This window comes from Capra hircus, chromosome 2, assembly GCF_001704415.2.
Source record: "Capra hircus breed San Clemente chromosome 2, ASM170441v1, whole genome shotgun sequence".
Taxonomy (NCBI): domain Eukaryota; kingdom Metazoa; phylum Chordata; class Mammalia; order Artiodactyla; family Bovidae; genus Capra; species Capra hircus.
The window spans coordinates 3980831-4005995 of NC_030809.1; the positions used below are offsets into that span (position 1 = coordinate 3980831).

The following is a 25165-nucleotide window of genomic DNA, read 5'->3' on the forward strand; positions in this document are numbered from 1 at the left end:
CAGCAAAACTGAAAAGGGCCACTTACTACTTTATACCTCTTCATTTCTCAACAGCAACCCCCCATCAGCAAAGTACAAGAGGGGTCAGATGAAATGTGAGGGCCGTGTTTCTCTTTATTTTAGAAATGAGAGTTGACGTCACATATGAAAAAATACACTTAGCATTCAAGGTGGAAAAACAAATTATCCCTAACCCTCCGCCCCTTGGTACTCAATGTTCCATCTCCCACTGAGGTAAAGCTGTGCCATTGTCCGTGGCTTAAAAAAAAAAAGAAAAACACCAGAAAGGCGGAAGAAAACCAATCCTATGAAACCCCTCCGCCTCTTCCCAGGAGTGCAGGGCGCCAGCCCCTCAGTCGGACTTCTCCTTCTCCTTCATGTGCAGGAAGACGACGCTGAAGATGAAGAGCCCAAGCATCATGGAGAAGGCGCTGGCATAGTAAGGGTAGGCCGAGGGGATGAAGCGCTCGTACTGCGTGTGCTGCAGCGGCCGCACCGACACCTGCCAACGAACGGCAGCAGTGCCGGGCCCTGGCCGCGCGGGGGGCGGGGCGCGAGGGGCAGGCGGGGAAGGGGGCTCACCTGAGTGGAGGAGTATAGGTGCGTGTAGCCTAGCCGGTTGTAATCCACTTTGAACTGGAACACACCGTACACGTCAGGCAACTTGAACTGGACGCTGTATTTGCCACCTGGGGAAGAGCCAAGACATACAGCCAGGAGGGGCTTCCCGGGCCATCGGTGAGCTGCCCGAGCGCCAGACTGAGGCAGGGATGGGCTTCCAGAGCTGACTCTCGCAAGAGCTGCGCTTACCTTTCCTCTTCAAGAAGGTCCTCACAAAAGGATCGATGCGGACAAACTCTAGCTGAATGTCATCGCCATCAAAGGGGACCCACTTGCCATCTGAGAGCTGTTCAATGACGATGCTGTACTCCTGAGACAGGCAGCTGGGGTAAGCCCGGTGGCCAGTGACCGGCAGGACAGCCTCGCCTTCAGCTGCACTGAACCCTCCCATGGCTCGGGCAGGCCCCCCGCCCCCACAGTGGAGACGCACCCAGGTGGCCCGGCCCTCTGACCTGCCCGCGGGAGCCTGCACCGAACAGTGCCCTCCCTGAGCGCACCGGCGCGCCTGAGCGGTCCTGCTTCCACAGTCACCGCGCGAGCCTCTCCTGACTGATTCTCCAGACCCCACTCAACGTGAATGCTACTCCCACCGGAGTAAGCCAGCAAACCCCCGCCCCACTCTGCATTCCCACAGCAAAAGCACACCTCCTCCACAGAAGGCCGCCTGTTAGGGTGAGTTTATATGCCATGCTCTCTGCACCTGAGCTGACTTCTTAGGGTGCAGATGAACTTATTCAGCCTCGTTTAGGCACTTCAGACCCAGCACGGAAGTGTTAAGTGCTTTTGAGCAGAATCAACTTGGCCCAAACCCAGGGCCCCTCCAGCACCAGGCTCTTACCACTAGGTCAGTGACGGTGTAGGCGTTGGGTGGCGCTGTCTCGCCCACCCGATGATGGGACACGGGCCCCACCCGGAGGACCCCCTCCTCCTTGAACACCCAGCGGGAAAGGGCCACAGCCAGCTCGTAGTTGCCAGTCTGGGAATACCTGCAGAAGGAGAAACGGAGAGGCTGCAGCCGGGGACCGACTCCCCTCCAGCGGTGCCTGGTAAACCAGTCACCAGGCACCAGACAGACCACACCCAGCCAGGCCCTGCCTGAAGGCCACACGCATCTGGGATCCTGCTTGAGGGGAACACAGGAAAGGATGACAGGCGTGACACGCTGCTCTAGGTGTCAGCTACGCAGTAAGTGCACAACTGCCAAAACATCAGTGACAGGAGTTTGAACAAACTCCTGGAGATAGTGAAGGACAGGGAAGCCTGGTGTGCTGCAGTCCACAGAGTCGCAGTCAGACACGACACCACCACCGCCACCAAAACCTCTCCAGATAAGCCACTACTACCACGAAAAGTCTAGACTGCCAACAGCAGCAATAAAGTAACACAGTCTTCCAAAAAGCACCTGAAGATACTCAGCCTCCAACACTTTCAGCTAAAAGGCTCCCTCCTCCCTGTCCGCACAGACCCACCCCTCGGCGCCCCCTGGCCCCCGCGTCTACCTCTGGGAGCCGGGTGCGGCCTTCTGCACCGCCGAGTTGAAGAAGGCATCGCTGAAGAAGTCAAGGGAGCCGCTGAAGATGACGCGGGCGTTGTTCCGGGCCTGCAGCCCCGCGACGAGAAGAGTGTTCTTCCCCACGGCATGTGGGTACTGGTGGGAACACGTGGCATCAGCCAGGAGGGCTGAGACACCCCTGCCACCCTCGCCCCCGCCCACCCATTCCTCATCCCACTGCCTCCGCCAAGGGGCTCTCCCGCTTGCTGCACACTTTCGGATAAAAAGCACTGCCCAGGCCCAAGAGCTGGAGGCCTCGAGGCTGCAAAGGCCCTCACCTGGGTGATGGGTTTATCTGGGAAGAAGGAGTAGGAGGTGGAAGAGCCTGTCAGGATGTCCAGCACCAAAGGATTGTCAGGGTCAGCCACCATCCTGGAGAAGGAAAGGAGAATTGCCCAATTCTGACCCCCAAGAACTGAGCCCAAAGGACGGGGGTCCTCCAGGAGTCACTTCTTTACAGGAATTCATCACACTTCCTAAAAGCCAAACCCCGAGCCCTCCTCTTGCTGTGATGATGGAATCTGACTCAGTGTGACATTTAATCTCACCCACGTGCTCCGGGGGAAAGCAAGCCTCCCGACAAAAGTGACCCCTTCTTCCCCCAGGCTTCTGCCGGCCTTTCCTGCTCACTCACCCCACACCCCGAAAGAGGATGGGATTCAGAGATGATTTCCCAACGATGGTGGGGGCCTTCAGCAGGTTCTCTGTGTCAGCCACGATGAGCGTGTGCTACCCGAGCAGAGGGAAATCGGATCAGGAGAAGGTTCCCCAGCCGGGGGGCCCCTCCCAAGCCTCTCCTGGTTTCGAGGCTGAGCTGGTTACCTGGCCAAGGTCTGAGACATCATAGTTGTGATGGTCGATGACAGCTGTTTTCTCCTCGTCGAACTCAATCCCACACTCACTGCCCAGCTCTCGGAGAGGGTCGCCTGCACAGACCCGAGAGACTCCTGACTGAGCCCGGAAGCCGGGGCCCCGGGCCGAGCAGCGTCCCTGCTGCCAGCATCCCCATGACTCACTCTGCCAGTCACCCCCGGGCCCTGAGGCCCTACCAAGCCGGGCACAGCCCCCACGACCCCTGGGCAACAGCATGGTGTTCTGCCTGCGGGAGTCAGGATCTAAACTTAAACCACCACCACCTGACCCCCTCTCTCCCCAAGTACACAGCAAGCTTGGTTCTGCACAAAAACTTGCTTTGAAGCAAAGTAATTACCTCGGGCAAACTTCATCTGGATGAGTCTGGACTTACAAGGTTTCTCTGATCTTCATCAACACCCAACCAAGACCCCACCCAACATGGTTTTAAAAACCTACCCACCCTGGAGAAAAGGAAAGGAGAGTAGCCAGGGGGTGCTCACTGGTGCAGCTGGTGGTTAACTACATGGGGTTCGGGATCCTACTCCTCTCTCCCTGCTTCTAAGTATCTTTGAAAATGTCCAGAATAGGAAACAAAAATCTGTTAATCTTTCCTCTTGCCTTCTTTTTGTAAGAGCTGCCAAAAAAAGCAAAAGAAACAACAGGAAAAAGCAAAACGAAGGAAAAAAACCACAGGGGTCCCAGCTCTTAGACAGGACCTGCTCCTCACCTCCCCGGCTCTGGTCACGGGCACAGGAGGGACTGAGGGCGCTGCAGTGCCTGCCCGCCCTGGCGGGGCTCCCCCACCTCCCTGCCGCGAATGCCCACTTGGCAGTTTCCAGGTGTAAAGCTCCCAGCTCCCTGGAGAAACGGTGGGAGACGCCACAAGCTCCCGGGCCAGACTCACCGATGTCTGAGCTGGCAGCCACCAGGACACTGCCTCCACCGTCGATAAAGGCACTGATGGTCTCCACATTGATGTTTCCTCCAAAATCTGAAAGAAGTGCCAGACTCAGGACCCACAGGGTTCCTCTCACTGCTCCTCTGCCATCTGGGTGGGGAGGGTGACCCACAGACCGTGCTAAGTCGCTTCAGTCATGTCCGACTCTTTGTGACCCCATGGACTGTAGCCCACCAGGCTCCCCTGTCCATGGGATTCTCCAGGCAAGAATACTGGAGTGGGTTGCCATGCCCTCCTCCAGGGGATCTTCCCGACCCAGGGATTGTGCACTGGCACGTGGGTTCTTAAGCAGCTGAGTCCCACCAGAGACCAGGCACAACCAATTACAGAACAGCACCCTCTGGGCGCCCAAAGCAAGAGGGACCTCTCCCATACATGTCCCAATAGGGCAATGTTCCCAGTTCCTCAGTGTGAAGATCCAAGAATAATGGCTCAAATTCGTAAACCTTTAGAAGTACAAATGAAACACTCAAACACTTGCCAATCACAGCTGTCAAGTCAGTCATACACATTTCAAGTCGCACACGAACTATTCATCTAGAAATGCCACGGTTTTTCACTCCCATTCCATGAAACAAGTTGCAGCGGATCACCTGCACCTTTCCATCCGCACCTCTGTCTTCCCTTGAGCCGCTCCTGGGGCCCCTGGCCATTCTCCAGAGCCCATCCAGCTCACCTCAGTGAGCCCGCCTGAGAAGAGGCACCCCTGAACCTCAGGATGCTGCTGTCACGTGACCCGGGTATCCTCTGACCGACACGAGAAGTTTCCCCCTGTAACCCTACAGGTTTAGGTCCAGCACAGTCACGGCAGGACCACTTCATATACTGTTTTAAAGTGAGCACCAAAAAGGCACATGAACTTTCAGCACCTGTAAGACCACACCCTTTTCTGGTCAGAGGGTCAGGGGACGGCCATAAGCACCCAGAAGTGGCACTGAGGGGGGCGGCAGCAGGCTCAAGTGCTGAGTCGCTCAAGTTGAGTCAGGCGCTCTGTGCCCCATGGTCTGCAGCCCGCTAGGCTCCTCTGTCCTGGGGATTCTCCAGGCAAGGATACTGGAGTGGGCTGCCAGGCCCTCCTCCAGGGGATGTTCCCCACCCAGGGACGGAACCCAGGTCTCCTGCATTGCAGGCGGATTCTTTACCATCTAAACCTCCAGGGAAGCCCTCAAGGGCCCTCCCCAAAGGCGCCCCTGATGTTCAGCACGAAGCAGTGGCTAGAGTGCTCAGTGACTCACCTTTTCATTACATGAGAATTCCTTCCTGTGCGCTGGGAAGAAAAGGTAGGACAAGGGGCTGGCGTACATGTATGCTGGCCAGGGAGACACCGGGGACGTGTGTGTGAGAAGCTGAGAGTGAGCAAGGCATCTGGGGGCGCGGGCACCTGGGCACTGAGAACGGCAGGTGCAAGGCCCCTGAGGCAGGCGACTCGTCACCAGGGAGAAGCCCAGTGTGGCAAAGGGGGCGAGGCGCGGTGGAGGAAGCCGGGCACTGCCGCTTCTGTGGGCTCTGTGCCAGTGGCCACGGGGGAGCCACCGAGGCCTTTAAGCAGGAAACCAAGGTAATCTCCTTGTGGGGAGAATTCCTCTCCCTTGAGGGGAATCAGGAGCAGGGGTGAGGATGGACGCAGGGACAGGACCACTGCAGTCACCCAGGCAGTGAGGAGTGGCGTCTGTACCCCAGCAGTGGAGGGGGTGGTCGGCAGGAGGCGGGAAGGAGGGGGAGGAAGCAGGGCAGCCCTGCGCCCCCACACCGAGGGCCAAGCCTGATGAGGGAGGGAGGCACGAAGGACGGCGCCACGATCGCTGCCCGAGCAGCGGGAAGGCTGGAGGTGCTGTTCACCCCGACTGGACACACAAGTCTGTCCACTACATCCACTGGGCAGTTAGAAGTGAGCTCACAACGTAAGTCTGTAATGATGTGAACATGAGGACAGGACAGCCCTCCTTTCTGAGCGGTGACTTTCAGGACAAAGGAAAGCACAGGACTTTACCGATCGACGGAACATCTTAGTCAGGGGTGGGGGGCACTCAAGCCCTTATCCCACACCGAGCCACCCATCCAGCCTCGGCAACGTACACAGCTGCTTGGTCCAGCACAGGGCTTCCCAGCAAGGCGATTCTGCCACTCAAGGCAATACCCACAGGCATTTCTCGTCACCAGGGGAAGCAGGCTGCTGGTACCTGGTGGGTAGGGGCTCAGAACGCTGCACAGACCAAGACGGTGCCCACAACACAAAATCATCCAGCCCAAAGTGTCAGGAAGCTTGCTGCTGAAACTCCAGCACAGTGACAGACTAGGAAATTGATGACTTATTGTTGTTTAGTCACTAGTGAAGTGAGCGAGTGAAGTGGCTCAGTCATGTCTGACTCTTTACGACCCCATGGACTGTAGCCTACTGGGCTCCTCCATCCATGGGATTCTCCAGGCAAGAATACTGGAGTGGGTTGCCATTTCCTTCTCCAGGGGAACTTCCTGACCCAGGGATCGAACCTGGGTCTCCCGCATTGTAGGCAGACACTTTACCGTCTGAGCCACTAGCGACAGGTAGAAAATTCAGCCAGGCTCCTTCGTCCATGGGATTCTCCGGGCAAGAATACTGGAGTGGGTTGCCATTTCCTTCTCCAGGGGATCTTCCCGACCCAGGGATTGAACCCAGGTCTCCCGCATTGCAGGCAGACGCTTTTACCTCTGAGCCACCAGGGAAGTTTAGTCACTAACTTGTGTCCAACTCTTTGCAACCCCACAGACTGCAGCACGCCAGGCTCCTCTGTCCTCCACTATCTCCTGGAGCTTGCTCAAATCCACGTCCCTTGAGCTAGTGATGCTGTCTAACCATCTCATCCTCTGTCGTCCCCTTCTTCAATATTTCCCAGCATCAGGGTCTTTCCAACGAATCAGCTCTTTGCATCAAGTAGCCAAAGTATTGGAGTTTGAGCTTCAACATCAGTCCTTCCAATGAATATTCAGGACTGATCTCCTTTAGGATGGGCTGGTTGGATCTCCTTGCAGTCCAAGGGACTCTCAAGAGTCTTCTCCAACACCACAGTTCAAAAGCATCAATTCTTCATACCTCAACTTTCTTTATAGTCCAACTCTCACTTCCATATGAATGAAACTGAGATACCTCGGCTTAACTCCAGGCATCATGCCTTGAAAACCCAGTGGACAGTATGAAAAGGCAAAAAGGACCATTATATCTACTATTTTGGGCAAGAATCCCTTAGAAGAAGTGGAGTAGCCATCATAGTCAACAAGAGTCTGAAATGCAGTACTAGGGTGCAAACTCAAAAACGACAGAATGATCTCTGTTCGTTTCCAAGGCAAACCATTCAATATCATGGTAATTCGAGTCTATACCCCAACCACTAATGTCAAAGAAGCTGAACAGTTCTATGAAGACTTACAAGACCTTCTAAAACTAAAACCAAAAAATGATATCCTTTTCATCATAGGGGACTGAAATGCAAAGGTAGGAAGTCAAGAGATACTTGGAGTGACAGGCAAGTTTGGTCTTGGAGGACAAAATGAAGCAGGGCAAAGGCTGACAGAGTTTTCCCAAAAGAACACAGTAGTCATAGCAAATACCCTCTTCCAACAACATAAGAGACAACTCTACACATGGACATCACCAGATGGTCAATACTGAAATAAGACTAATTTATATTTTTTGCAGCCAAAGTTGGAGAAGCTCTACACGGTGAGCAAAAATGAGACCAGGAGCTGAGATCATGAACTACTTATTGCAAAATTCAGACCTAAATTGAAGAAAGTAGAGAAAATCACTACACCATTCAGATATGACCTAAATCAAATCCCTTACACTTATACAATGGAAGTGACAAGTAGATTCAAGGGATGAGATATAATAGACAGAGTGCCTGAAGAACTACAGATGGAGGCTCGTAACACTGCACAGGAGGCGGTGATCAAAACCATCCCCAAGAAAAAGAAATGCAAAAAGGCAAAATGGTTGTCTGAGGAGGCCTTACAAATGGCTGTGAAAGAAGAGACGTAAAAGTCCAAGGAGAAAAGGAAAGATACACCCATCTGAATGCAGAGTTCCAAAGAATAGCAAGGAGAGATAAGAAAGCCTTCTTACGTGAGGAAACAATAGAATGGAGACAGAGATCTCTTCAAGAAAAATAAGAGACACCACGGGAACATTTCAGGTAAAGATGGGCACAATAAAGGACAGAAATGGTATGGACCTAAGAGAAGCAGAAGATATTAAAAAGAGGTCGCAAAAATACACAGAAAAACTGTACAAAAAAGATCTTCATGACTCAGATAACCACGATGGTGTGATCATTCACCTAGAGCCAGACATCCTGGAGTCCAAAGTCAAGTGGGTCTCAAAAAGCATCACTACCAACAAAGCTAGTGGAGGTGACAGAATTCCATCTGAGTTATTTCAGATCCTAAAAGATGATGCTGTGAAAGTGCTGCACTCAATATGCCAGCAAATTTGGAAAACTCAGCAGTGGCCACAGGACTGGAGAAGGTCAGTTTTCATTCCAATCCCAAAGGCAATGCCAAAGAGTGCTCAAACTACTGCACAATTGCACTCATTTCACACACTAGCAAAGTAATGCTCAAAATTCTCCAAGCCAGGCTTCAACAATACGTGCACTGAGACCTTCCAAATGTTCAAGCTGGTTTTAGGAAAGGCAAACAAACCAGAGATCAAATGGCCAACATCTGCTGGATAACAGAAAAAGCAGATTCCAGAAAAACATCTACCTCTGTTTCACTGACTACACTAAAGCCTAAGACTGTGTGGATCACCACAAACTGTGGAAAATTCTTAAAGAGATGGGAATACCAGACCACCTTACCTGCCTCCTGAGAAATCTGTATGCAAGTCAAGAAGCAAAAGTGAGATCCGGACATGGAACAACAGCCTGGTTCCAAATCAGGAAAGGACCACATCAAGGCTGTATACTGTCACCCTGCTTATTTAACTTCCATGCAGAGTACATCATGAGAAATGGCAGGCTGGATGAAGCACAAGCTGGGATCAAGACTGCTGGGAGAAATATCAATAACCTCAGATATGCAGATGACACCACCCTTATGGCAGAAAGTGAAGAAGAACTAAAGAGCCTCTTGATGAAAGTGAAAGAGGAGAGTGAAAAAGTTGGCTTAAAACTCAACATTCACAAAACTCCTAATCATGGCGTCTGATCCCATCACTTCATGGCAAATAGATGGGGAAACAATGGAAACAGTGACAGACTTTATTTTTTTAGGCTCCAAAATCACTGCAGATGTTGACTGCAGCCCTGCAATTAAAAGATGCTTTCTCCTTAGAAGAAAAAGTATGACAAACCTAGACAGCATGTTAAAAAGTAGAGACATCACTTCGTCAACAAAGGTCCATCTAGTCAAGGCTATGGTTTTTCTATTAGTCATGTACAGATGTGAGAGTTGGACCATAAAGAAGGCTGGGCGCTGAAGATTTGATGCTTTTGAACTGTGATGTTGGAGAAAACTCTTGAGAGTCCCTTGGACTGCAAGGAGATCAAACCAGTTGATCTTAAATCAATCTTGAATATTCATTGGAAGGACTGATGCTGAAGCTGAAGCTCCAATACTTTGGTCACCTGATGTGAAGTGCCGACTCACTGGAAAAGGCCCTGATGCTGGGAAAGACTGAAGGCAGAGGAGAAGGGGACAACAGAGGATGATGGTTAGATGGCATCACTGACTCGACGGACTTGAGTCTGAGTGAACTCCGGGAGTTGGCGATGGACAGGGAGGCCTGGCGTGCTGCAGTCCATGGGGTCACAGAGAGTCAGACACGACTGAGTGACTGAACAACAACAAATCCAGGCAACCTCTTCACCTTTCTGAGCCCATTTCCAGTGTTTCCCGGGTACAGAGGACACGCTGAGCATCCTTCTCCTGTAGCCACTACTGTACGTGCCTTCAGAGCTTCCAGATCCCAGAAGAGCAAGGAACCCACTGACACATGGAGGAGGCAGCCAGGCCGGGGTCCTCACACCTAAGAGGGCCTAGTGGTCACAGTACCACAGAAGGGCACTCAGAGCCCTTATTCTGGACACGACTTATCCTGAACACCCCCGACCTCCAGAACACGCTAGCCTTCTCCCTAGGGTGTCTGAGACGGTTTCCCTCAAGATCAGTCCCCATCCTGCAAGAGACAGAAAAGTTGACCACAGAGATGCCAGGCAGGGCTTCAAATAACACTGAATCTCAGAGACATTATTCCATTTCTTTTCCCTGCTTTCTCCATTGAGAATGGTCACAGTTCAATGCTGGCCTTAACACTTCTCTCAACCAGCTCATCTCCTCTTTTAAGAGGACGCCTCAGGTCCAAAGCCTGCAGCAGGTCAAGAACCAGCCAGAACTCGACGGCACTGCATTCGTCCTGTTTATACTTTCCTCCACCGGAAGCAGACGGTGGTGCCCTACTGGCTTTCCATTCTCAGTGGTGACAATGGGTTCATTACTAGTTTTCTTTCAAACTGGGCTTGCCTTTTTTTTGTTTTAAAGCAGGTCAATTTGAAGAAAAACATTACTATCACCAATATGGAAAGTGGTAAAGATCATGGAAGTGGGTACGGAAATGACTCCGGCTTCTGAAGCAGTATGTTAGGCTCTGCCATTCCTCCCACTAACAGCAGCCTACCCCAGCCTCCTCAGCCCGCCTCTGCCACCTCCCTCCCTCTCAGTGACCCTTCTAGGCACAACTCAGACAGTCCCCCCACTCCATCTTGGGCATTCTGACACGTGGTCTGGTAACTCATTTCAAGTCCTTATTTATATTTCCTCACAGACAGGTTGAAAGACTCCTCCAGGGCAGGCTCTGTCACTATTCGGTACTGCTTTCAGAGTTCCAACATGGCAGCAATCCAGCAAACACCACTCAACCTGCTAAAGGCATCAGTTGCCTGCCTAGCCAACCTGAAGATTTTAATGCACAACTGAACTTGCCTCCGAAAAGCCAATTCCAAAGGCACATGTTACAGGGGAGTTGGGAGCACCTCGCCAAGTAATGGGAACCCAGGGGAAAAAAATACATCAGGGGTTTGGCAGATCCCAATCTCACATGAACCACAGAGAAGAAAGTCGATGCCAGTGAAGTGACAGCCTTTCTAAGCGTCATGAGCTGAACAGAGAGATGGCGGTCCTAACTTCCCCCGAACAGGGACAAATTGGGTCCTCTGAGAAAAAGATAAACTGAAGCCACTAAAGAAGAGAATGACTAGGATGCTCACTGAAAAAGCACAACAAAAAGGGAAACAGCCAAAGGAACTGGGGATATTTACTCTGGAGAAGAAACAACTGAGTTACTCAGGAGCTGATTATGCAAAGGCTACACCTCTAAGCAAAATAAGCATTAGACCTATTCTCTTAGGCCCTGGGGAGTATCAGAAAGCCTTTTCCTCCTTGCCCCAAATAAACAAAGCAGGAAGTGGGAGACAAATTTCAGTTTAATACATGATCTTCTTGACAGAGTCGTACAGCGGCAGACTGAGTTGCCTCCTAGAACAGTGAGCTGTCACAGGAATGTCAGCTGGAAAACCTAGTGAAGACGTTCCTTTGGTTCAACAACTAGTCTTCTGCTAAGCCCTGGATATATCCACCCAGCCTCAAATAGGGGTTTGGACTAGGTAATCACTAAAGGTTATTCTCAGCCTAACTATGACTCCATCTGAATTCTCAGGATCAACTACCACCAACGCCCCTTTACAGAAAATCATACTTATGGTGCAGCCATTTTCTCTTTCCACACAGGCAAACCTAAGGGGAGCGGGGGTGGGGTGCTGGTGAAGGAACATTAACGGAGAACACCCACTTCTCAGAGTAGCAGAGCCAAGAGTTCTAAGGTCTGCAACAACACTTGACCCCACAGTCCTCAGCTGTGTCTTCTGGTAAGGACATATACTCTCCTAAGCCCAGAGTGAAGTGAAGTGAAGTGAAGTAAAAGTCACTCAATCGTGTCCAACTCTGTGACTCTATGGACTATGGAGTCCGTGGAATTCTCCAGGCCAGAATACTGGAGTGGGTAGACTTTCCCTTCTCCAGGGGATCTTCCCAACCCAGGTCTCCCGCATTGCAGGTGGATTCTTTACCAGCTCAGCCACAAGGGAAGCCCAAGAATACCGTAGTGGGTAGCCTATCCCTTCTCCAACAGATCTTCCTGACCGAGGAATCGAACCGGGGTCTTCTGCATTTCAGGCAGATTTTTTACCAACTGAGCATTAGCATTTTCCTCTTCTCTGGGAGCAGCAGCGCCCAGGGCTGGCGACCCATTCCATCCCAGGACATACCCAAGATTCTGAAGAAAGCTGCTAAGTCAGAGTTCTGGGGCGACCCGCAGTCCTTACCTTCTACCGAAGGAGAGAAGATGATGAGATTGTCATAGAGAAACTCCCCGTACTTAATGAGAGACAGGCTGGGGTCATCTGCGGTCTTGAATGTGAGTACAAAGCCGCGATCTGGGAAAAGAGAACGAGGGAGCTGAGGCAGATAGGAGGCAAAGAGAAACCACCACTGCAGAGACCATGACCGTCCTGCCCCCGTCCCCCCACCAGCCCCCTGGCGGCAGGTCGGACCTTGAAGGCGAGCTCGGGTGGGAGGGAGAGGGGTCGGCGTCTCGGGGCTCAGGGACCTTTCCACCGCATCGGGCCCCAGTCTCACCCTTCAGGCTCCGGAAGAAAAGCGAATGCGTCTCCCGGAGGTTGAGGTTGTCAAGCAGTACCAAGGTGCGGGGACCGCTGGCGCCGGCCAGGCCAAGCAAAGTCAGCAGCAGCAGCCACCAGCCGGACCACACACGGGCCGCGCGGGGCGCCATCTTCCTGCTCCAAAGAAACCAGGCGCCTGGGCACCGGAAGTGCCCTTTCCGCGGTCGCCCAATCAAGGCTCGTTGTCTTGGAGTACCACCCGGAAGTGATTCGAGATCGCCGGAGCCGGGCATCCGGAGCCGCTGCTTGGACGGAGAAGCGCGAGGAACCCGGCCGGAAGTGTCCCTATGGGAGGCGGGTTCTCGGCACACTATTGGTGAAAGCGGCGCGCGGTCCCGCCCCCCCACGAGAGGAAAAGGCTCAATCCTAGAGAGACAGCTCTGCGGCCGCGGCCAATCAGTAGGACCGAGAGCCCTTGGGTTCCGCCCGTTGCCGGCTCCCGCGAGAGTCCCCGCCGGCTCCTGCCTCCTCTTCCTATTGGCCCTGGTTTGGGCCGCGGCGTCCCGGTCAGGGTTCGGGCCGGAGGTTAGCTGACCCGGGACAGGTTCGACTGGAGCCAGGCCCCACCTCCACTGTCTCCAGGGGGGAGGTGGTTGGGAAAAGGCCGGGGACTGGTCACGGGCGTGGGGGCTGCGGGAAGAGGGCCGGAATCTCTCCCGCTGCTCACGGGCGCGGGGCCGGCCCACCCGGCCTGATGAGGCCGTGTGGACTGGGCGAACATTCAGAACCGCTAGCTGGGCGCATGCTCGCACCAGCCCTGTAACTTGGGCGCTTCTCCGGTTTTCAGGCTGCTTCTCCTGGTGGCTCAGAGGGTAGAGTGTGCCTGCAGTGCAGGAGACCAGGGTTCGATCCCTGGGTCGGGAAGATTCCCCAGGAGAAGGAAATTGCAACTCACTCCAGTATTCTTCCCTGGTGGCTCAGAGGGTAAAGTGTCTGCCTGGAATGCAGAAGACCAGGGTTCGATCCCTGGGTCGGGAAGATCCCCTGGAGAAGGAATGGCAACCCACTCCAGTACTCTTGCCTGGAGAATGCCATGGAGGGAGGAGCCTGGTGGGCTACAGTCCATGGGGTCGCAAAGAGTCGGACACGACTGAGTGACTTCACTTTCACTTTCCAGTATTCTTGCCCGGAGACTTCCATGGACAGAAGAGCCTGGCGGGCTGCAGTCCGTGGAGTCACAAAGAGTTGGACACGGCTGAGCGACTTTCAGGGTAACTTTATGGGGCTTCCCTTGTAGCTCTGTCGGTAAAGAATCCACCTACAGTGCAGGAGACCCAGGTTTGTAACCTAGGTCAGGAGGATCTGGAGAAGGAAATGGCAACCCACTCCAGTAACCTTTCCTGGAGAATCCCCATGGACAGAGGAGTGGGCTGCAGTACATGGGGTCACAGAGAGTCGGACACGACTGACCGACTTCAGTTTCTCTTGTTTCCAGGCCGCTGTCCTAGGCTGGCACTAGAAATGAGGAGGCGTGGCCCTCCTTATCTGTGTCTTTGGGACAGCCTGGGCTCTTGGGAGGACTAGCCAGATTTCGAAAGTGCATAATGCAGAGCCAGGCTGAGCCTCCACTCAGCTCTGCTGGCCCCACACCCCTTCTGAACTGACAGGCGGCAGCCAGCTCTCCTCAGAGCGCCACGGATCTAAGTAAAAGCGACCACAAGCATCTCCAGGACTTAGCCATTCTCTAGGGCTCAGCCCCAGTCCTGGAGTGAATGGCGAAGGTAACTGTGGAGAGAAGGCAGCCATTCTTTTCTGATGTATTCTATTTGTCCACCGAACCAAGAACGTGGGGGCAAAAGTCAAAACCTCCCTCTGTGCTTCTCCTCAACCAGTCCTGCCCTCCATCCCCACTGACTGCACCCTGAACTGCGCCACAGCCCAGCCCTCCTGCCCTTTGGCCCGCGATGCCACATCAGTCCACTTCTCACTCAGACCCGATGGTGTAGGCAGTCACTGAGCAGTTGGCCACAGCTCACAGAACCCAGAGGCTCTCCACGCATGTCTGCACCTAAACTCATCTTGGCAGCTTTATCTCCCCTTGGTCCCTGCTCAGGGCTTCCATGGAACAGGTCTCCTCCCACCTTTTACATACCCTGATCTTCCCACCTCCTGCCTTTTGTTCCCTCTACCAGGAACCCTCTCCCCACATTCCCATCTTAAGGGATCTTCTTCGTCGTTTGTGGTAGCCCCACCCACTGCTGCTTCCTTCACAAGGGCACTCTGTTCCCCATACAGACCTAATGTTGCATCCTCTTGCTCAAAGGGTGCACTGCAGCCTGCCTCCCCTTAGGCTGATCTCAGGGTTTCCTAAGCACCTTCCGCCCTGGCTTCTCCAGAACATGAGCTCCTTGGCCCAGGCAAGTAGCTTGGGGCAGGTACCACAGTAGTTAATATACAATATGAAAGGGAGGACTGGAGAACTAACAGCACCTGCTACGCAGCAGGAACTCTACACACTATCTCATTTAACCTTCACAATAACCCTGTGAGGGCTTCCCTGATAGCTCCGTTGGTAAAGAATCTGCCTGCAAGGCAGGAGACCCAGTTCGATTCCTGGGTCAGGAAGATCTGCTGGAGAAGGGATAGGCTACCCACTCCAGTATTCTTGGGCTTCCCTGGTGGCTCAGCTGGTAAAGAATCCGCCTGCAATGTGGGAGACCTGGGATCCATCCCTGGGTTGGGAGATCGCACAAAGAACTCTATACACTTATCTCATTTAACCTTCACAGTAACCCTGTGGGGTTAGTATTATCCCCATTTCACAGATGCTCAGCGTGAAATTAGGCTCAGGACAGCACCAAAGCCTTTTCCTTCAGACTGTGGGCCCCTCAGTCATGGGCAAGGGGATAGGTCAGTCTTAGGCAACTGGGATGGCCTGGATTCATTTCTAGTGATGTTAGCACCCACAGTTCCAACACAGCCCCTGCGAGCATCAAGACCTGGGTCCTCTCTGGACCTCAGACAGATGTGGCCCCTATTTTCCAAAACAAGGAGTCTGCTCTGCTGGGTCACAGATCCTTCGAGAATCTAACAACGGTTTACATTTATATGCTCTCTGCTGAAAAAGCTGCACTTATACTCAAAATTGCAGGGAGCTGCAGAGACCTGGAGCCTGCAGGCTGTTAAGAACCCCTGCTCCAGGCTTCCCCGGTGGCTCAGTGGTTAAGAATCGGACTGCCAATGTAGGGGACACTGGACAGATCCCTGGTCCAGGAAGATGCCACAGAGCCACTAAGCCCGTGAACCACAACTACCGAAGCCCGTGCGCCCAGAGCCCTGCGCCGCTACCGAAGTCACCACAGTAAGAAGCCTGTGCATTGCAACGAAGAGGAGCCTCCACTCACCCCAGCTAGAGAGCCCGTGTGCAGCAGTGAAGACCCAGCACAGCCGAAAGCAAACACAGACGTACACACGTACATGAAAGAACCCCCGTGCCGGAAGCTTCTCCAAGGAGGCCAGGGAGGGGCCGCGGGACGCTGTCTGACGATCGCAGAAGGGCAGTTTGTCAGTAAAAGGCAGTTTATTAGGGCAGCTTAATGTGGAATGGCCTCCCCTGCGCCGCAGACCAGCTGCTCCAGGACCCCTGGGCCCGCCCCACAGGGCTTCCCCACCAAGTGGGGCCTACTGGACAGAGGAAGAGGGTTCAACTGCCAAGGTGCTGAGCTTGATCCACGTGGAAGCTGCCGGCACTCTGCGGGATGCTGATGAAGGCCTGGAGGCAGAGCTGAGGTTTCTGAACCCATGGAGGCACAGAACTGCACTGGTGGGCACGGTGGCAGGCCGATGGGAACACTGATGTGGCGTGGAAAGCGAGTGTCTCCAAGGATGGTCCAGGCTCCGAGGGGCTCACACCCTGGGCAGAGTGGGCTCTCTGGGTAGCAGGGAGGGGAGTGTGCCTTCCCAGGGACAGGCCCCCTTGGGCGCCCCGATCACTGTGGAGGGCAGGCGGGAGGAAGCCTGGCTGGAGCTGCCCTGGGGGGCCTGGCGGTCGCACAGGAGCCCACGGGCAGGGCAGCAGCTGGCAGCGTGTTCACAGAGGCTCACCGCCAAAGCTGCTTTTGCTCTTCTTACGCTTGGCCTTGGTGAAGGGGATGTCGAGGGACTCGAGACGGAAGGGCCGAGGCTGGGGCATTTCAGGGGCCTGGGCAGGTGGGATGGCGGAGCCACTGCTGAGTGGGGAGCTGAGGCCTGGTGGTGAGCTGTGGTGTGCTGAGGAAAAGCACAGAAGGGAGACGCGCTATTAGCCAGGATGCGAGGGGTGGAGAGGAGAGATTGTGTGTTGGGTACAGAGTCTGGTCTCCCCGCCCCAGCCAGGGGCCCTGGGACCCAAAGCTCTGAGAGCTGCTCTGGCTGAGGCCTTGGGCCCAGCACTCCATCTCTGCCCAAAGGGTCTGGGCTGGGTGCGTGAATTTTCAAGCCTCAAACTGTGCAGCCTGGGGTGTCAAGCCAGACAAGCCTGCTGCAAAACCCTGCTCTGTCACTTCACAGGAAGGTAACCTTAGGGAGCTGCTTCTCCTCTCTGAGCCTCGGTTTCCTCATCTGCAACATGGGCATGATGCCAGGTACTCATCTGATGTGAGTTTCTTCACGGTCCAGCTTTCCTTCTTCCTCACCTCCACCCACTCTGTCTCTCAAATAACCTCAGGACAGATCTGAGGTTTGCTTTTTAATTGGTATTGGATTGGAAGCTCAGTGTCTTTGGTTTTAGTTTTAAGAGCAAAGTGGCTTTAGACCCTTGCTTGAAAAAGCGTTGTTTTGCTTTTGTGGTCCTGATTGCCCTGCCTTGGGAATGAGTTGTCATTTGAGGAAGCTGGTGAGGAACTGACTGAGTCCTGGGCAAGCCCAGGCTGGGGCCTGTGTGTCAGGAAGATAGAGGATCCAACTTAGCACTTCGCCCCCCGGGAAATGGAGGGGGCAGGAGATGGGAGGCACTCCCCACCTCGTCTCACTGATCACAGGAGGAGGCAGCGCTCCTCAGTTTACAGCGGAGGGAACAGGCTCAGAGAAGGAAAGGGGCTCCTGGCCCGGCCTGTGTGACTCCAGAGTGCTCAGGGAGGGGCTGGAGGGCAGGAGGCAGGCGGGACGCTCACCCAGGCTCTTCATGGGGTCCGTGCCGAGGATCTGGCTGGCCCGCTTAGGCCGGAAGTAGTTACTGGCTATGTTCTCACTGTCACTGCGACTGAGCATCAGCCTGTAGCGGTCCTCTTCCTGCTGAGATGCCAAGCCTCCAGGTCAGGACCCCCTTGTTTGTGCACTTCCTGTACCCTGTGCCCTGACCCAGGGGGCTTCCGCGGGCTCTGCCGGCCTGGGCGGCGGGCTGCCCTGAACCTCACTGCCCACGTTGCAGTACCCTCCACTCCAGACCCCGACTCCTGCGGTGGGATCCAGGCAGCTCAAGGCGGCAAGGAGGCTGGCCATCTCCAGTCTACACACGCTCCTCCCCACCCCCACCTTCCTTGGGACAGGAAGCACCTTATTCCTGCTGCAGTGCTCCAAACCAGGCCCATCAGGGGCAAGGAAGACACTACATCCCCCACACCCAGGACAGCATACTCATATAGCACAGTACTCGGCTCACGAGCACATTTATGAACAGCAGAACGACGTTTCTGTCACCGAGCCCTAGTGCTTTTCCTGCTGCTGTGGACCTGTTTTCTTCAGCCCGAATCTCTTCCTTCAGGGAACGACCCTTCACCCACTGGACACGGTCGTGGTAGGCTATGCATTCAGGGCAGCCTAGCACCACCACTGCCGCCTGCCCGTCCCCTTGCTACACCTCTGGACTCGTGGCCCAGACTGGGGCAATCGCAGAACGACAGCTGGACACGGCCATTGGTCCAAGAGTAGGCCCGTGACCCAGGCAGAGCCAATCAGAATCTTTCCACAAGCATCGGTTTAAAAAACCGTATCTCTTCCTCTTGGATTACCAATTGCTAGCAGCCATCTTTCCCGCCACACAGAGAAGGCCTGCCTACGTCCAAACCTAGGACTCCAAGTGAAGCAGAGCCAAGAGGTGAAGAAACCACACAGAACCAGGACTGTATGGGCCCCTTGATCCAGCCATGCCTGAAACTGGTGCACTTAACATAGACCGAGAAAATCCCTATTTTGCTTATGACTGTTTGCATAGGTATCCATTACCTGGAACTAAAGCATTCAAATATAACCCATCCGCAACCCCAGATTAAGAATGGCTTTTTTCAGGAACAACTTTCCTTTTCCTTTTTTTAAAACCAAGTTAGGGAATCAAAAGCAGCGAATTAGAGCCTTAGACCAGCCTGAGTTGCTCAGATGGAGATGCTTGGCTGGAATTCATCAACCTGTGAGTGACCTTATTGTGACTGCAAAGGTTATGTTCCATGTAGGTTTTCCAAAATATCTGTAATGGTTAATGGTGAGGATCAGCAAATTATACAGTCGGTGGGTCAAACCTGGCCCACAGACTGTTCTTGGAAGCTCTCTGGACACAGTCGTGCTCATCCGTCTACATACGGTGGGGGTGGGTTCGTGCTCTCTGGCAGGGCTGATAGCTGACTGAGAGGCCACCTAGCACCCAACCCCTAAGACAGTTACTGTGCGGTCCTTTAGAGAGAAGTGGGCTGACCTCTGAAGGCTGGGTATTTGCTATAATACAAAATAAAGGCAGGATGAAGTAAAGTGACTAGAGTCACAGTGACTGTTTATGGAAACTTTCGAGGACGCTTTCCATCCAAGAGTACCAGCCGTGGCCCAGGAAACCAGGAGGAGCTGTTTGGTCTCTGGGTTTGCGGCTGAAACCTCTCCTTCACCAGCAGGGTGGGCTGCCTTGAGCCACTGGTCTCTGCGCACACTAAAGTGCCTCTGAATGAGGGCCAGAAGAGCTGTGGGGTCTAGCTGCAAAGGGTGACATAGAAAGGGCCTCCGCTCAGCCCCCTGATGTAATCCTCAGGTGCCTGGAAGCACAGTCCAGTTCCTACAGCCCCCCTGACTGGCCGCACCTTGGGGTCCAAGCTCCCCGCTCCCCACTGGCTCTCCCAGAGACCCTACCATGCCTGGTTCGCTGTTGTCCGCTGCGGAAGTTTTGCGGGCTGGTCTGTTCTGTGCCCCTGTTGAAACTGCTACGAGAAAACAGAAGCTGAGGTCACTGCTGCCTGGAAGGAGGGCCAGCAGGGCTGGGGGAGAGGCTGGGCGCTCAGGCCTGGCTCGGGCTTGGAGCCAGGGGAGGACACTGCCCACCCCTAGAGAGGGGATGACTCTGAGAGACATCAGGAGGGCTTAGGCTGAAGCAGCCATTCCCCTGCCTCCAGGAAAGTCTGCAGGTGAGCATGGGGAGACAGGCCAGCGCTGCCTGTAGCCTGCGAGGAAATGAGGCAGCTGGTGTTTCACCAGGGGCGGTGCCACGCAGGGGTTAACAGTCAGCGGCCTTTTGCTCTGGCTAAGCCACGAAAAAAACGCCATGGGAAAAGAATGAAAGCAAGATAGAGCAATTAAGTATAATTTAAACAGAAGTACATCGGCTTGATGAGTTGGGGTCGTCATGCCCTGCTGAGCCAAGGAAAAACAGTGTGGCCCTTGGAACGCTGGGTCAGTGCAGGTTCGGAATACTGTTTGCTGCACACACCAAGCTATTTTCCCCAAGGCACATGCGGGTTTAGGGCCTCCAGCTGGGTGATACCCTTTGCACAAGAAAATAATGACAGTTCAGGGTCATCAGTAACGTGGGACACGGGAACAGGAAGCTGATTTTATCGTAGCAGCGCAGATACTCTGCATGCCGAGACACTATGTAAAAGTGATGTGGCTCCGAGGCACAGGCTCTTAATCCCTGAGATCGTGAGTCCCCGGTACCATCTTTAAAACTTTAATTCTGTTTCTAGTTTCTTTCTTCCAAACTGTGTGTCGCCCCACTTTTGCTCCCTGCCTGCTGCGCTGGTCCCCGCCAGGGTCGTCAGAGATGGTGGACCTAGATGAGCACTCCCTGAGCAGATGAGCACTCCCTGAGCAGGGAGCGGATGGGTGTGGCCCTGCGGGACCCAGGAGCCTGCGGCTCCCTGGACGGGCGGAGCCACTGGAGAGGATCCACTGCAAATCTGAGCCTAACCTGAGACCCAGTGAGGGCTTGGTGGCTTTCAGGAGTAGCTCATTCAACCCCTACTCTGTGAAGATCAGGCGACCAAGGCCCACAGAGGGACAGTGATCATCACAGGGTCACACAGGAGACCAGCAGCAAAAGCAGAAGGGGAGCCAGGCCTGCAACTGCCCAGCTGGCTTCTGTCCCTGGCCTACGACTCACTGCTAGGATTGTGACTCTGGGTAAGTCACTTACACTCTCTGAGATTTCTCATATGGAAGACGGGTGAAAATCTTTATCCCTTCAAATTGCAGGCTGAAGTAAGGACAGTAATGATCGTGGTAAGAAAATGCATCATGCATTTAAAATGTGCCGGGCATGTTTCCAAGGACTTTACATGTCGTAAGACATTAAGCCACCTAGCGATCTTTAGGGAAGGTGCTGTTATTAATCCCCTTCTCACAGATGAGAACCCTGAGTCCCAAGAGCTGACACAGGGACTGCTGGAGCCAAAATTCCAACCCACGTGTGTCTCTTAGGTCCCCAACATTCTGGGCACCCAGGGTCACCTGTCTGCTGCCCCCAGAGCCAGCTGGGAGAGGTGCGGGGCCCCCTGACAGCCTGCAGGAGAGCAAACTGTGGAGAAGGGCAGGGGACAAAGGAAGTGGGCAGCGGGGAGGTGAGAGAGACAGCAAAGCTCCTGACCTACTGGGAGGCTAGTTTTTATGATGATGGGCTCGGGAATCTTCCAGAAACCATTGTCTTCATCCCAGCAGGACTCTCGTCTTATCTTCTCCAGGTTGCTATAGTTACAGTCCCGGCGAATCAGGGGCTGCACCTGCTCCAAGAGCTGCTGGAAGAGCAGAAAGTCACGCTCCTGCCGCCGGATGGTGGCCAAGTAATCGATCTTCTCCAGCTCAAACTCTGACTGCAGATCTTTGATCTCCACCTCTGCCGCCCGGAGCTGAAAACAAAAGATGAACAAGCAGTGAGTAGGAAAGACATCCCGCGGTTTCCCTCTCCTCCACGCCCGCCCCCTGCCCCGCCCCCCGCCCATCAGTCACTGATCCCCTCACCCGTCCAATCTGATCGCCACCGTCTATCCTGTCATCCTTCCATTGATTCCTTCACCGCCCCTCCCACCCCTCCACTCAGTACTTAGATGAGCACCTACAGGGTCCGGAGCCCTGCAGAAAGCAGGAAGAGAGGCTGGTCATCCACTCCCATCACCAGCCCTCAGTCACTATCCCCACCCGTACGTTTTATTCAGAAGCGTTTACAAGGCTCCACGTGTAACACTGTAGTTACCACAGTCCTCAAAATCTCAGAGAACTGTACAAATTCCTTCTTCAGGAGACAACTGTCTGCCTGCGAACGCAGGGGACAGGGGTTTGATCCCTGGTCCAGGAAGAGCCTGCGTGCCCGGGGCAACTGAAGCCTGTGCCCAGGGCCCGCAAGCCGCACCTGCTGAAGCTTAAGCACCTGGAGCCTGTGCTCTGCAACAAGAGAAGTCGCCACAGTGAGATGCCTGCGCATACCAACGAAGACCCAGAACATCCCAAAATAATAAACTAGTATTTTTTAAAAGTAGCAGCAGGCACACCTTCTCAGAGAACAACCCTCACTCCCCTCTACTGGCACACTTCTGCTGGTGTTCAGCCGCTCAGTCGTGCCCAGCTCTTTGCGACCCCATGGACTGCAGCACACCAGGCTCCCCTGTCCTTCACCATCTCTCAGAGCTTGCTCAAACTCATGTCCACTGAGTCAGTGATGCCATCCAACCATCTCATCCTTTGTCACCCACTTTTCCTCCTGCCTTCGATCTTTCCCAGCATCAGAGTCTTTTCCAATGAGTCGGCTCTTTGAATCAGGTGGCCAAAGTATTGGAGCTACAGCATCAGTCCTCCCAGTGATTTTTAAGGGTTTATTTCCTTTAAGATTGACTGGCTTGATCTCCTTGCAGTCCAGTGGACTTTCAAGAGTCTTCTCCAGTACCACATTTTGAAAGCATCAGTTCTTCGACACTCAGCCTTGTTCACAGTCCATCTCTCACATCCATACATGACTACTGGTAAAACCACAGCTTTGACTAGACGGACCTTTGTTGGCAAAGTGATGTCTCTGCTTTTTGTTATGACGTGACAGACACTAGACTAAGAATCAGACCCACCTGGATTGAACCTTAGGTTTCAAATGTTTTGATCTCTTGCTCAGGTCTGCCAGACTTGCCCTCCACACCCTCCTAAGCACAGCGACTCCCAGCGCCAACGGTAACCAAGCCCTCCCTCAGCCCCGTGACACCCTCCTGCACAGTCTGTTTCCTCAAAGAGCAAGGACAGTGTGACTAGGGACGAAGGCTGTTGTAAATTCACAGGAACGATAATCACATGTAACCAACTGAGAACAGAGAATGCCTGGTGGGACTCAGGCGGGCAGGGAGCCATCAGGGAGGGGCGGGTACACAGGGCCTTCAACTGAATTAATGATGCTCCATGTATGTAGCTGGACAGTAGCTACAAGGCATTCATGGTAACAGTCTTTATGTACTTTTATACACTTATGTGCTCAGATGCTCAGTCGTGTCCGACTCTGACCCCATGGGCTGTAGGCTGCCAGGCTTCTTTGTCCATAGGATTTTCCAGGCAAGAATACTGGAGCGGGGTGCCATTTCCTCCTCCAGGGGATCTTCCCAATCAGGGATCAAACCTGCACGTCTTGCACCTCCTGCATTGGCAGGTGGATTCTTTACCACTAGAGCCACCTGGGAAGCCTCTTATCCATTTATCGTCACTCACAATTATTTTTAATTGAGCTATAACCCACATCAAACTATTCACCCATTTAAAGTGTGCAAATCAGGAATTCCCTGGCAGTCCAGTGGTTAGGGCTCTGCACGCTCACTGCCAAGGGTCCAGGTTCAATCCCTGGTTGGGCAACTAAAATCCCACAAGTTGTGCAGCAGGGTCAAAAAATTAAAAAAATAAAGCATAGGGCTTCCCTGGTGGTACAGTGGATAAGAATCTGCCTGAGACCACAGCGGACATAGTTCGATCCCTGGACTGGGAAGATCCCACTTGCCACAGAGCAACTAAAGCTCACGCATCACAGCTGCGGAGCCTGTGTTCTAGAGCCTGTCTCCAAAACGAGAGAAGCCACCCCAGTGAAAAGCCCACACGGAAGAGTAGCCCCAGCTCACCACCGAGAGGAAACCTACATGCAGCGACGATACAGTGCAGCCGTTTATTTATTCTTTTGGAAATAAGTAAAAGAATCACGAAAAAAACTGTACAATTCAGGGGCCTTCAGCATATTCACAGACTTGAACAATCACCACCACCAGTCTTCCTGTCTCTATAGATTTGCTTCTTCTGGACGTTTCATATACATGTGGTCACATATCATACGTGCGGTCTTTTGTCCCTGGCTTCTCTCACTGAACATAAGAGTTTTTAAGGTTCTTCCCTGTTGTACACGTCAGCACTTCATTCCTTTTTCCTGCCAAGTAATACTCCACTGGGTGGATATATCACGTTTCATGATGAGTTTCACTTGCGGCTATAATGAATAATGCTACTAGGGACATCAGCTTGCAGTTTTTTTGGTGTGGATACACTTTTGTTTTTCTTCAATGGCACTCATGGGTCACATGGTAACATTTTGTTTAAGCAATTGAGGAACTGCCAGACCATTTTCCAAAGCACTATATGAGGGCTCCCTGTACTCACAAGCAGTATACGAGGGCTCCAATTTCTCCGTATCCTCACCAACATTTGTTACTGTCTTTTTTATTACCACCATCCCAGAGGCTATGAGACGGTATCTCACTGTGGTTTTAATTTGCATTTCCCTAACGGCTAATGTTGAACATCTGATCATATGTTTATTGGCTATTTGTATATCTTCTTTGCAGAAATATCTGTTCGGATCCTTTGCCCATTTTAAAATTGGGTAGTCTTTTTATTCTTGAGTGGATTGTTTTCTTTATTTTTTCTAGACGCAAGCACCTTATCATACTATATGATTTGAAAATATTTTCCCTCATTCTGTGGGCTGTCTTTTCTCTTTTTTGATAGTATTCTTTAAAGCATGAAAGTTTTCATTGATTAAGTCCAGTTTATCTTTTTTTTTAGCTTTGTTGTTTATGCTTTCGGTGTGACACCTAAGAAAGCATTGTCTAATTCAAGGCAATAAGCATTTGAACCTGTGTTTTATTTTACACGTTTAATAGTTTTACCTCACATTTAGCTTTTTGACCCATTCTGAGTTAATTTTTATATACAGTGTGAGGCTGGAGTCCAGCATTGTTCTTTCGCATGTAAACATCTAGTCGTCCCAGCACCATTAGAAAGATCATCCGTTCTCCGTTGAATCATCTTGGCACCCTGTTGAAAATCAACTAACTGTAAATGTGAGAGTTT

General features: G+C 53.0%; 2 protein-coding genes and 1 long non-coding RNA gene across 4 annotated transcripts in view; 1 reads left to right on the forward strand and 2 right to left on the reverse strand.

The window, feature by feature from the left end:
- DDOST (dolichyl-diphosphooligosaccharide--protein glycosyltransferase non-catalytic subunit) lies at positions 90-12992 on the reverse strand. Its single transcript, XM_005677030.3, has 11 exons — positions 12654-12992; positions 12341-12451; positions 3933-4019; positions 2996-3099; positions 2808-2902; positions 2452-2545; positions 2121-2269; positions 1460-1607; positions 811-931; positions 583-689; positions 90-502 (listed from the first exon to the last, which is right to left on the reverse strand). The coding sequence occupies exons 1-11, from the start codon at positions 12928-12930 to the stop codon at positions 353-355; spliced, it is 1443 nt and encodes a 480-aa protein (XP_005677087.3). The 5' UTR covers positions 12931-12992; the 3' UTR covers positions 90-352.
- LOC106503576 lies at positions 13854-22501 on the forward strand. Of its 2 annotated transcripts, XR_001918777.1 has the most exons (4): positions 13854-13908; positions 20554-20989; positions 21547-21735; positions 22101-22501. It is a non-coding gene; the product is annotated as an uncharacterized LOC106503576 (long non-coding RNA). The 2 variants fall into 2 exon arrangements; XR_001918775.1 differs by lacking the exon at positions 13854-13908 and having other exon boundaries at positions 19788-20989.
- KIF17 (kinesin family member 17) overlaps positions 16199-25165 on the reverse strand; it is a 49077-nt gene continuing 40110 nt past the window's right edge. Inside the window, exons 13-16 of the mRNA XM_018055061.1 lie at positions 21453-21711; positions 19724-19794; positions 17788-17908; positions 16199-16906 (exon numbers count right to left, since the gene is read on the reverse strand). Coding sequence (XP_017910550.1) covers positions 16728-16906; positions 17788-17908; positions 19724-19794; positions 21453-21711 — 630 coding nt within the window. The 3' untranslated portion in view covers positions 16199-16727. The remainder of the gene's footprint in view (positions 16907-17787; positions 17909-19723; positions 19795-21452; positions 21712-25165) is intronic.

Bases quoted from the DNA above. Each gene is read 5' to 3' on its own strand.
- DDOST (XM_005677030.3), bottom strand. From the start codon at position 12,930: ATGCCCGGCTCCGGCGATCTCGAATCACTTCCGGGTGGTACTCCAAGA. The intron at 932-1,459 runs GTAAGAGCCTGG...TGCCTGTCTCAG, and splicing joins ACACCGTCACTGACCTAGTG to GAGTACAGCATCGTCATTGA. The intron at 690-810 runs GTAAGCGCAGCT...GCTCTTCCCCAG, and splicing joins GACCTTCTTGAAGAGGAAAG to GTGGCAAATACAGCGTCCAG.